The sequence below is a fragment of the Antechinus flavipes genome, chromosome 2, assembly GCF_016432865.1.
Source record: "Antechinus flavipes isolate AdamAnt ecotype Samford, QLD, Australia chromosome 2, AdamAnt_v2, whole genome shotgun sequence".
NCBI classification, from domain to species: Eukaryota; Metazoa; Chordata; class Mammalia; order Dasyuromorphia; family Dasyuridae; genus Antechinus; species Antechinus flavipes.
In genome coordinates, this window is record NC_067399.1 from 370,467,357 (window position 1) to 370,480,127 (window position 12,771).

Genomic DNA, 12,771 nt, shown 5'->3' on the forward strand with positions numbered 1-12,771 from the left:
AGCTGTTGGTGTAGAGAAGGGAATCAGGATAAGCTTCCTTTAGGATATTACAATTGATGTAGGCTTTAAAGGAAGCTAGATATTCACATAAGATAAAGAGGAAAGGAATTTCAGACATGGAAGACAGGATTTAAAAGAATGTATACACTGAACAGAAAAAGTCAGTTTGGCTGTAATATATAACGTGGAAGAAAATAATTTCAATAATTCTGAAAAAGTAAATTGGAGTCAGGATGTGAAAGATTTAAGTGCCAAAGAAAATTTTATGTTTTAATTCAAGAGCAGCTACTGGGGCTTCTTGAACAGTAGTTATATATGCTTTAGGAACATCAATTTGGTAGCTATGTGAAATAAGGGGTGAAGAATAGAAGAGAGTGGAAAAAGAAAGGCCAATCGTCCAAGAAAAATAATACTAACAAAAGTAAACACAGAGGATTATCTTGAAAGAATGGTAACAAAAGGAGGACTTTTTGGTTTTATTTTAAGTAGATCAAGGCAGATCATAGGGTTTGTAAGCCCTCTACAAGAAGTAAGTAGATAAAAGGCAGACTTGAAAATAAGAGGTAAAGGACTGAAAGAGCAAGCTGCCAAAAGAGAAAAATCTAAAGAGAGTGTTGTTTGCCAATAGAAAGGCCTCTTCCTCCAAAATTTAAAGGAGAAAGGAAAAAAAAAAAAAAAAAAAAAAAAAACCTGTACTGAGGCAATTTAAAGAACAATACAGAATCTGGAAGAGGAAATTCAAGATGGATGGCTACAATTCTTTTCAGTAAATTACTCAAAACTCAGTATTTAACTTTTCTTCTTTTTCAGTGTTTTAATCTAGAAGTCCAATTACTCTAAGATTTGTGCTTCCTGATGTTTTCCAAATCTGTCTGGGAACAGATGCAAGACATCTCATGAATATTTGTTAGTTGCTTTTTAAGATCTATTACATTTTAAGATTGTCCTTTTTTTTTTTAAATCTATTTAGTGGTCTTCACTCTATTTTGCTATTCCCATCAACGTTCTTTATTCTCAGGTACAATATTAATTTATATTTTCAAACTATTCTTCCATACATCTCCCCTGCTTCTTTGTCCATCTCTATCTGTGTGTGTGTTTGTCTGTGTGTGTGTATACACACACATATATATTTTCTTTTGTTTAATTACACATTTCCTTCAATTCTTTTAATATATTCCCTATCCAATTTATCTTATCCTTTTGTTATTTCTATCCCAACCAGCAATGCTTCAACTTGAGAAAAGCCTTAAAGTTAAAGAGATCAGACTTACATCCATACATAAACACATATATATACAGACCTATGAGTATATGCACAATGTGTGTACATATGTTTGTGTCTTTAGACACATATACAGACATATGTCTATACATGTCATTTGTATACATATATGCCCAGATGTGTGTGAAGATATACATATATATTGTATATATGTACATATATATCTCCCCACAATCTACTCACTTTAGGAATATTCTACTCTATTATACTTCTGATATAAGTCACACACTTTCAGGGAAAAAATAGCAGCAACCAGATATTTTAAAGAAAGAGGTGGCAAGAATCATTTAAATTTTATCAGAAAATTTGGTAGGACATTTCTGTCATTATAAACCCAACTCCTTTCATTTTTCATAGTACCATGTACAATGCAATGTGAAAGCCTTCCAGCTGAATATAATGAATCCTGACATCTGAATTTTCCCAAAGTACAAGTAATATCAGCTATAGTAATGGCCACACACATCATTCTTTATGTTGCATGACATCTAGGTCTGCTTTACAAAGCCTCTGTTCTATAATTCAATTAAACATGCAAAGGAAAAAAATAATAAAGAAAAAGTGTACTTTCAAAAGAAAAGACCTTATCCACAAAGCAGTATCACAAAGTGACCTTTACACCTATGATATATTTCCCTATAGCAAATAATAAATATTTTTGAAATCTAATATTTTACATTTAATTCTCAAAAAGGGAGAAAATATATAGTGACAAAGTTGAATATACTAAGCCTTCATATTTTATTTTGATATGATTTATCAATGCATTTAAGTGCTAATATCCTGACCCTTAAGTATTATAATGGCCTTATTAGGATCATCTGACTTTTAAAAGAATTTAAAGCACATGTTCTATACTTCAAAGTTTACATCTTAAAATATTTGAAATGTTAATAAAAATTTATAATCATTCAAACATATGAAAAATAATATTTAGAAAAAATGAACCCAAGTTGCTAAAAATCACACGAAAGGCTGTCTGCTCAAGATTCTTTTGACTATATCTGCTCTTTTAATAAAAATGACTTTTCACAGTATTTCACTGGCAAAGGAATCTTACCATTTATTTTTCAAGTTTTAATAATAAAGTCTAATTTACTTCTCTATCTTCAATTAAAGAAAATAATGACCTGGCTTTCAAATGGCCTGAAAGTTTAGCTACAGAATAAAAGCAACATGGTTATTTTTAGAGCTCTACAGGCATAAAAATACAGCACTAAACTGTGACCTACAGCTATGCACAGCAACGCATCACATCATGCGACAGTCTTAACTTTAGCTAGGAGCACATCTGTAGTTGCTTCAGACTACTGTTATTCATCTCACTACCAACAATATATTTGCAAGCATTTTGAAACAAACATCTGTATCTGCACCTACTCATTTCAGATTGCTTCCACAGGCAAAACTACATTCAAAAGATAGAAGATCTTAATGGACTTCATGAAGAATAAAATTGGTTGTTTTTTAATCAAACAAGGTGAATTAAGCAGCAGCCTCATCAACAGAGAAATCAAAACCATATTCCCAACAGAGAAAGTAATTTATCAAGAATTCAGTTTAAAAGGTTAATTAATAAGACAGACTGCTTCTCTCAACAGTGGACACATTCAAGAGAACAGGATACGACTGAATAAAATATTTCAAGCAAAACTCCTTTGAAGCACAACTATCACTTTGGACAATAACAACTTAACAGGTATGTTTTCCTTTTTTTTCTTCACAAAACACAGGTCAAAAAAAACCTATTCTTAAATATTAATCCTCTCCTAAATATTAAATCTTAATTGCTAGTTCTGATGGTAGTAAATATTATTATTTACTTTAGAAGTTAACAAAGGGAATAATTCTAGTGGGAAAGCTGTACTGGCTATATGATAACATTTATGAGAACAAAATCTAAATTTGTCAAGATTTTAAAGCTATTTTGCCTGTTGGCCAAAACCTGGTTATGTATTAGAAGATTTCATAATATCTTTTTCCAATCTTACTCTGAACTTGTACAATGAAATACTACTCTATGACAAACCCATTGCAAATTTATTAAACACTTTTAAGTCTGCCCTAGAATATCTAAAGTCTATTATCCCAATTAGGAAATTCCAATTAATAATTTTATGTGATTTTCCAGATTATAACATGCCACTTTTTAGCTGGATGAAGTGGTCAAAAAGAGAATCCCATAAATCTACACACTATCCAGGCTCAGATGTAGTAACCAAGACTCTGCTTCGGGAACTGACATGGCACCTAAAAGAACGTGAGAGATTAATACAGGAGATTGAAAATGAACAAAAAGTGAAAAAAGCTGGTGTGGATTACAACTGGCTAAAAAACTACCAGAATCCCCAAGCAACCATCCCAGCTACTGAACAAAGACAGCTTGAAGTTCTCTGCTCACAAGTTCAACCTTGCCAGACTGGAACTATTCTCAGCAGGTACAAATACAGGATTCTTTTTTAAAGATATTTACAGACATTAGTCTTAAACTCCCTAAATACTTAGACTAGAAATCCTAATTATGCAAATTATTTAATTACATTTATCAAACAAGATAACAACCATAAAGTCCCTGCAGATGAATTACATTTTTATGATGCTGCATGGCCCAAAAGAAAATATGGTTTATTCTTTTCTATAACAAGTACTCTCTTTTACACAGCTTCTACACTATTACTGACTTCTGTATTATTTAATATTGATTTCAAGCTAGAAATGATTCACAAATGATCATAATCCTAAAGGTGGTAATGGTATTGAATTAATTTTTTTTAATTACAGTCACTATGTTCCTAGCAATAACTACTTAAATTTCAGAAATCTTCCACTAAGTTTTTTTGCATAAACTTTCAAAGCTCACATAAGGAGGATGGAAGAGAATGAATTTATATTTTTTTTCTATACACCTTCAGGGTAAAAGTCAGTTCACATCAATAAAACATTAAGTGAAAACTAACAAAACTTTAATGGATTCTAATTCTTCTAAAAAGAAAGAAATATGTAATCTTAAAATGTACAAAAATATTTCACCAAGGTTCCGTGCATTTTTTTGATAATGAAACTACAAATACCTTATGTATTTCAAAATGAGATATTCATTTCTAGTTTTTCTTCTAGATTTCGAGAAGTTTTAGCGGAAAATGACGTTTTGCCATGGGAAATAGTCTATATCTTCAAGCAAGTATTAAGAGATTTTCTAACCAATGCAGAAAAACAAAGTCAACAAGAGGAACTGGGAGACACACAGAATACAAATTGCTCTGTCTACTTTGGAGTTGTAGGTGAAAGTGCCAAGAATTCAGATAAAGAAGAAATTCCTACTATTTCAAGTTACATTGATAAAAACACCAAAAATATGTTCCCTACATTCTCACAGAGAATATGGAATCTGCCATATTACTATCAATCAACTTAAGTTACTCATCATCATCATTAAGTATTTATCTGAACCCACAACATGAAGTATAGCTTAGGAATAAGAAAATGTGGTGATTCTGTTTCTCTTTGTTACAAGATAAAAAGTCTACAATTCTTATGATTGTCCTTCTATTTTCTATAATTAAAATTATACTTAGTTATTGTACCAAAAAAATGTAAAGTGTAAATGGTGGCTCTTTTAAGTAAATATTTGAAATATTTCCTTGGTTTTTTTTTACCATACCTCTAGCATATGCTACAAAAAACCAATTAATTTTATGTACTTAAAATGTAACCAACACTTTGTAAAGTATGGATAGCAAGGACAATTTTAAAAAAATATTTATATAAAGAAGCTCCTTGTAGAATAAAGTGAATGGTTTAGAGTTATTATCTATTGTACTCACAACATAACAATGGTCGGAAACACAAGCAGAATCCTAATATATAATCTCCAGATCAACTGGAAAAAAAAAAGAATTGGATTTTAACCACATTTATAGTTGGTAGTCTCCTGGAACAAAAATAATACATCATTTTACTTCATATAAACTTCCTTCTCAATGCAAATAAAATGTGAAAATAACCTAACAACGTTTAAGATTATAATTTAGGAATTCATAATAATTTGATGAAAGAATGAAAAAAGGCTCATGAATCTTAACCATTCAAGAAGTGTAAAGTAAATAAAGTGAGTAAGTCAGTAAATAAGTGAAACAAAATAAAATTTGAATTCTATCTTTAAATAAACATATAAACAAAAAAGAATTAAATTCCAAAATTAAAACCTCTGTACAGAGAGGAAAAAAATGCACAGGCTCGAAAGTTTCTCCCCTTAAAAACTTTAAAAAAATTATTCGGTTTTGCTTGAATTAAATCTCAAATGCAGCAATATCAAGAAATGTGTCTACAAGGACAGGCCTTAAAAATCAAGATGACTTTCATATAAATAAATCCATCTCTGGATCCAAATAAAACCCCCAAAAATTCTTTTTTTAATATCTTTTCTCTCTTCCCCTTGTATTTGTTACTTCTGACATCTCTTTCTGGAGTAAAGTCTTTTGAGAAAAACAAGTCTGTGGTCTTTTGATGCAAGTCTCTTTGAAAAAGGATCTTAAGATAGGCACATTTACTCTACTCTTCTATATTTCCATTTCCTCATCTATATATAAAATAAAGGGTTGGATTAAAGTCTCAGTTCCTTCCCAACTCCAGAATGAAAAAGAGGAAGAATGTAGCAGCATTTAAGAGTGTGTGGGAAAAACAAATATTGGAAACTCAAATCTGTTCTGAGAACTACATCTATGTAATGGCCCATTCTCTGTGCCATTCCAGATAGAAAGTGCTCTAAATGAAGCCTGTTCCTGAGGAGTTTCAAGGTATCTACTGAGAGGAAAAATAGCAATTTAGAGATGCAGAAATTATTAAATAAGGTTCTATCAATGCTTTTCTAATCCCTAGATCATTAAAAAGATCTTTTAAAAATTATATTCACTCTCACTTGATAAAACTTAAGACCATAAAAAGGAGACAGACTCAGTCAGTCTTCATAAAAGGTAGAGAATGACAAAAAAAAAAAAAAAAAATCAATAAATATAAGTTGGAAAGAAACTTGGTTGGGCTTAAAGGCTAACCTTCCCTAATAACTAAAAGTGAAATGAGTTTCTTCCCTAAGCACTGTGTTCTGTGTTATTAAAGGTCTTGTAAGAAAATATGAAGAATCACTACTTAAAAGATTTCTTTTATGACATACATCCCTAACAAGGTAGAGTTTAGACTAGATGACCTTTGAAAGCCCCTCAAACTCAAACGCTGTAATTACAATTCTATCCACTAACACCAGAATAGTTATTTTGAACTAACTACCATTTAGCATTATATTATAGTTATAGAGGTGGATCAGGGGAGTTCCTGGTTAACAAATCAATTGATTTTATATTGATTCTGCATTTCCTCTAGCACTTAGTGCAGTATTCTTTACATAGTGATGCTTAATAAAAGTTCAGTGATGGTGAACTCCTTGACAATAATGCAAAAAGTCAAATCTAAACTAAAATTAAAATTAAATTTTTGCTAATCAAAATGTATGATTGAATATAAAATGAACAATGAAATTAATTTTCTCAGAATATCAAAACTTTTCAAAAACCTAAAAAATGAATAAGATAATCAAGGTATAATTATAGCTATGTGCTCCTGCCTAAAATTTTCAGGGGAAATAAAAAGGAATTGATTATCTAGGAAAGTACTGTCTTAGACAAATTTTCACAAGAAATGTATTTCTCATACTTCAGACATTCTAAAAGAGAGGCTTGCTATTTCTCTAAGCATGCTCTAGTGCAGCAGCTCTTGTTTTTTCAGCTTAAACAAATCTTTTATGCTTGTGGTAAAATCCTCAAATTATTTTAATGCCTATTAACAAATAACATATGATTCATTTTTTTAAGCAGACTTGAGGTGTGTTTCACATTTCCTTGCATTTTGAGAAACAATGCTCTAAGAAGTAAAGCACCATATATCCATTTAGCTTTTTTTAAATTTTTATATAATAACTATACCTACAATTGATAAAGCACAATCACTATCAAAAGGTGATGCTTATAAATAAATTGTTTGGGTCCAGGGTGAAAGTTGGGAAGGGAAGGGTGTTGTGATCTATGATTTCACTGGGAAAACTTCTGTGAGGAAATTCCCTCTACATATACAGAACTGCATTTCAATCTTATTAATACAGAGAGATGCCGAGGGGCACTGAGAACTTAAGTGACTTTACTAGAATCACGACAGCTAGTCAGTAACCCAGTCAGTAAACACATATTAAGCATTTATAGGTGCCAGGCAATATGGGTTACAATAAAAGGGAAAATTGTCTCTGCTCTTAATTCAATATGTAAACAATTTTGTTTAAGCAAAATACTGGCTAAACTGAAAATAATCAAAGAGGGAGCATTGGAATTAATAGAAACCAAGAAAAAGTAATTCCAGGAAAAAGAGATTTTAACTGGGACTTTAATGAAGCCAAGAGGCAGAAATGAGTAAAGAATATTTCAGCTATGAGAAATAGCCAGTAAAAATGCCTGGAGTTAGGAAACTTGTGCAAGGCCTCAAGTCTCTTAAAAAAATGAATCACATGTTATTTGTTAATAGGCATAAAAATAATTTGAGGATATTACCATGTGGCAGATCCACGTTTTAGGAAGATCATTTTCACAACTAAGTAAAGAACGGTCTATGGTGGGGAGAAACTTGTGATGGAAATCAACCAGCAGGCTACTGCAACAGTCTAGGTATACAAGGATGTGGAAGGCCTGCCCCAGGGTGGTCGCAGTATCAGAACAGAGAAAGCAGTCATGCTACAAAGATAACCTCAACCCCAATAATCGATCAGATATTGGGAAGTTAGGGGTAAGGGAGAGTGAGGAGCTGAAGATGATGAATACGTAAAGAGGCTGAATGGCTGGGACAGTGGTGGTACCCTCAACAGTAATAGGAAAGTCTGGACCAGGAAGGGGAGAAAGATAACAAATTTGATTTTAAACATGTGGAACTGAAGACATCTGTGGGACATCCAGTATGAGATGTCCAATAGGCACTTGAAGATGCAAGGCTAGGTAAACAACTGTGAGAAGCATCAGCAGAGAGATCATAATTGAATCCATGGAAACTGACAAGATTTCCAAGAAAAACAGTTGAAAGGAAGTAAAGAAGAGGTCCCAGGAGAGAGTTTTGGGTGATAGCCACCACTTTGCAGGCTTAACCTGGATAAAGAGGAGACAGAAAAACAATCAGATAGATAGAAGGGAAAATAGGAGAAGAGTAGTTTCATGAAAACCTAGGAAGAAGCAAATATTGAAGAGGTATCAACAGTGTCAAAGTCTGCAGAAAAGTGAAGTATGAGGATTAAAAGGCCAATAGATTTAAACATTTAAAGAGACCATGCTGGTGAGAACAGTTGGACTGAATGATGAAATCAGACGTCAGATTAGAGAGAGATAAAAAGAATGAAATATATCTTGAAAGGAAGTGAAGACACCTATTATAGAAGTCCTAAAGGAATTTATTCACAAAAGAGAGGAAATACGAGACAAAAGATGGCAGGGAAATGGAATAGAAACTTCCCATTCCCAGGAATATCAGTTGCAAAGAGCAAAGAAAACAGTAAATTCTTAAAAAGTCCTAAACTACCAGAAATCTGGCCCTTGGTTACACTTAATTAATGCCCATGACAAAATTACTATGTTTTAATCTTTAGCAAGTCACAACAATAATTTCCCATATCTCTTATTGATTCAAGCAATGCCATTTTCCCCAACAGTTCTGCAATAGTTTTGTTTGTTTGTTTGTTTGTTTTTGGTGATTAATGAGAAGAAAATTAACATGGTTTCAATTAGATAAATGTTCTGTACAGTTTAAAGCACTATAGAAACATGACTTAATTCAACTAATGTGTGATCAATATGTAAATGTATGTACAAGACACTAAGCTTTTAAGATATTAAGATGAAAAATATCAAAAGTTCCTGGACTCAAGATCTAACACTATAAAAGGAAACAAAAACTTAAATCCCAGCTACAAAATACCTGTGTCTTCTTGGATGAGTCATTGCTACTCTTTGGACCTGAGTTTTCCCATCTGTGAAAAAAAGTGATTAGACTACATGCAGCTTTAATTTCTAAGAAATGAGTAGAATGTGGGGTAAAATATGATAAGAGCAACAAAAAGTCACAGTGTTACATGTATGAAGAGGAGATTATGTCTTAATAGGATCATAGATTTAAAACTAAAAAGGTCCTTTGAGTCATCAAATCCAAGCTCCTCATTTTACACATGAGGAAACAAAGGCCCAGGGAGGCAAAGTGACATTTGTCTAAGATCACAAAAGTAGTCAGTCAGTGACAAAGACAGTAATCTCACCTAAGTAATGTGATTTCAAATTCTGAGTTCCATTATACTGACTTCTTTTCCTCTCAGTTAAATAGGATGGACTTGCCTCTAGTCTGGAAATAGCTCAAAAGGTAACTGAACTGAGATTAGAAAGACATCATTTTTAATTGGAGAAAATAACATAAGTAGTTTGAGAAGAAGAGTACAAGCAGTTGGGAATGGGGGGAAGATCAGCATTGTTAGTATAAAAAATAGTATTAGTGCTGCATCTTGGACAAAGATGTTCTATGAGGTGAACATTTCAGGTATGGAAGATGGAATGTCAAGAATGAGCAAGAGTTGGAAATGGCCAATTTGGGTAGATTAAAGACTGAGATGGGGAATAAAATACATTGAGGGTTGAAAGACGGGTTGAGACCAACTTGTGAAAAGCTTTAAAAGCTAAAAAGAGTTTACATTTGATTCCAGAAATAAGAGGAAACCACTGGAATTTGAGTGGGAGTGACAGTCAAATCTGTGTTTAAAATCACTTGGGTGACAGAATAGAGAAATAATGTCAAATTTAAATAGAACTGGGGCCACTAAATCACCCATAAAGCTCCTGGCAGAACATGAGGGTGGGGGGAGTGAAAGTAAGAGAGTGAGTGTGTGTGTGTGTGTACATCTATGTTAAATGTGGCATGTGTATATACCACACATTTATTTTATTTAGTTTGTTTTTATTTTATCAAATATTTCCCTATTGCATTTTAATCTGATTCTAGCAGCACTTACTTTGACACCTTAGATAAAAAGAATGTATTAATCAGGGAGTAGAGAGAGACTACTACAGTAAACTAAGCCAGAGGTGATAAGGGCTTGAACTAAGATGGTAGTTCAATGACTCCAGAGATCAGGAAGAAGAAATAGCGTATATAGAAACAGCAAGTTTTGGCAACAAACTGGAGGGAGTTGAATCAAGATCCTGAGGTAAGGAGAATGGTGATCTCTCTGATATAAATGGTTAAGTTTCTCATTACTTTCTGTTTAAGAACTCTTCTATTTTAAAAAATACACTCCAAATAATTTGCTTACTATCATTATTATCACTCTTTTCTGTGACTCTGGCAAATGTTAACACCTTTCACCAACCTCAGCAGGAATCAAATTCATTGTGAGTAATCAAGTCAGAGAATCTAGCCTCAAATTCAGCTCTAAAACATACAACTTCTGTGGAAGTGCAGTCTCTTTAGGCCTCAGTTTCTTCATACCACCTCTTGGGTCACTTCAATTCCTAAATCTATAATCCTACAACACACTCAAAATGCCTTGGGTTTTAAACAAAAGAAACTTAAGTTCAGAAAACAATTTAAACTTCTTAGTGGAATGTAATGTTTTCATTTTGTGACAAATATATACAAGTTTTTAGCAAAAAAACAGAAAATGGGGGGGGAGGGAAGAAATGCTGCATCAGAGAGGAAAGCAGGCAAAAAAATAAATACAATACAGCCTTCTTCATGGCCTTTGAGATCCTTACTGGCTGTATAACCCTTAATATATCAGCGTTTGGACCTCAGTTTCTTCCTCTGTAAAACAAAGAGAATATTCACACCAACTTCCTCACAATGTCCCAAGGCTAACACTGAGTAAATCGTAACACAGCAGAGAAAAACAGAGCAATTCAACAATTACTGTTGGAGGAAAAAACTAAAAATAAAATAGACACTAATGGATTGAAGAACCAAAGGAACCAAAAGTCTAATATTTATATTCGGAAAAACTTGGCTACACTGCTATTACTTATTACAACTAGCCAAGGAAGTAGTTAGAAATAAGATATCTACAATACCTACTGGAAAATAACGCTTAAAAAAAGGTCAGAATTCAAGTCAATATGCGGAGCAGTTTTGATAGATCCTAGGCCTGAAGAGCTAACATAATTCCCACTGTTTTCCTTGAAGAGAAGCAACACTTGAGAAACGCTTGTAACCAAATATGGTCAACATCTTAGTTGGTTTTGCTTAACTATATTTTTTACAATTTGTATATTGATTACAAAGAATGATAGATGTAAAAAGAAAAGGAAAAGGAGATAATGAATACAACATTTTTAAAAAATGACTTTTGTTCATTACCCCAAGTGGGGGAGTCCTTTTCCTCTTTTTCCTGTCTCCCAAATACATACCTCCCCTCCCCATTTCTAAATTTCCTAATCCCTTGATTAAGTTCCCAGGGCCCCTTACCTGCCGACTGCCGGGGAGGCCAAGGCTGGAACATGGGCCTCCTCGTTGACAACACTGCCATCTGATCCCAATGCCGCTTGGTCACTCTTAAGTGGTTTTTTCTCCTCTTCTTCCGGCCTCGCCTCGGCCTCGGCCTCGGCTTCGGCTTCGGCCTCGGCCTCGGATTCGGCTACGGTCTCGGCTTCGGCCTCGGCTTCGGCTTCGGCTTCGGCCTGAGCCAAGGCCTCTGCTTCCACCTCAGCCTGAGCCAGGGCCTCTGCCTCCATCTCGGCCTGAGCCAGGGCCTCTGCCTCCATCTCAGCCTGGGCCTGAGCCTGGGCCTGGGCATAAGCATGAGCCTGGGCTTGGGCATGATGAGCTTGCACCCCAATCCCAGGAGGGCCAGCGGGAAAGGTGGGCGGAGACCCCAAGAGTTCCACATTGGCCACCGTCTTGCCGATGGTGAACCAGTCGTTGATCTGGTCGAGGGTCAGCTTGCGCAGCATGGTCAGGTCTGAGCCGACTGGAGGGCGGACGCAGTCGCAGAGCCCAAGAGACTGAGCACGAAAGTAGGGGCGTCCTAGCCCTACGGGCGTCGCTGAGAGTCTGGTGATAACAAAACGACTCCGGGGAAAGAGATGCCTGGCTACAAGCCCCGCCCCCAAGCCCCACCCAATCCCCGCCTCCTTTCAACGGGGTGGGGCTCCTCCCTCCAGCACGTGCGCCACCAGGTCATTTCGAGTGTTGTCCTTCCTAGACTCCAGGATTCAAAGAACCCTAGACCTGGGAAAGCTATGAAATTCTGGCAATGCGAAAAGCTCTACAGAAAGAAGTTCCCAGGCCCCTTCCTCAAAGTTCACCTACTGCGCACGTGCACAAGTGCAAGTTCTCCACGGCCCCACGCCTACTTCTTCCTCTTCTACACTTTACCCTCTTCCCCACCTCCTCCTATATACAAACACACGAGGCGTCCCTGTGGCCAC

General features: G+C 34.8%; 2 protein-coding genes across 2 annotated transcripts in view; one reads left to right on the forward strand and one right to left on the reverse strand.

Moving 5' to 3' along the window:
- TDRD9 (tudor domain containing 9) overlaps positions 1 to 12,430 on the reverse strand; it is a 173,195-nt gene extending 160,765 nt beyond the window's left edge. The window contains exon 1 of the mRNA XM_051978276.1: positions 11,810 to 12,430. Coding sequence (XP_051834236.1) covers positions 11,810 to 12,294 — 485 coding nt within the window. The 5' untranslated portion in view covers positions 12,295 to 12,430. The remainder of the gene's footprint in view (positions 1 to 11,809) is intronic.
- On the forward strand, positions 2,553 to 5,712 carry RD3L (RD3 like). Its single transcript, XM_051978277.1, has 3 exons — positions 2,553 to 2,984; positions 3,417 to 3,723; positions 4,403 to 5,712. The coding sequence occupies exons 2-3, from the start codon at positions 3,425 to 3,427 to the stop codon at positions 4,698 to 4,700; spliced, it is 597 nt and encodes a 198-aa protein (XP_051834237.1). The 5' UTR covers positions 2,553 to 2,984; positions 3,417 to 3,424; the 3' UTR covers positions 4,701 to 5,712.
- Positions 12,431 to 12,771: the final 341 nt, after the last annotated feature.

What these genes read in the sequence shown, in the direction of transcription:
- RD3L (XM_051978277.1), top strand. Translation starts at nt 3,425, where the DNA reads ATGCCACTTTTTAGCTGGATGAAGTGGTCAAAAAGAGAATCCCATAAA. An exon ending in ACTGGAACTATTCTCAGCAG is followed by an intron (nt 3,724 to 4,402) that starts GTACAAATACAG and finishes TTTTTCTTCTAG; the next exon opens with ATTTCGAGAAGTTTTAGCGG.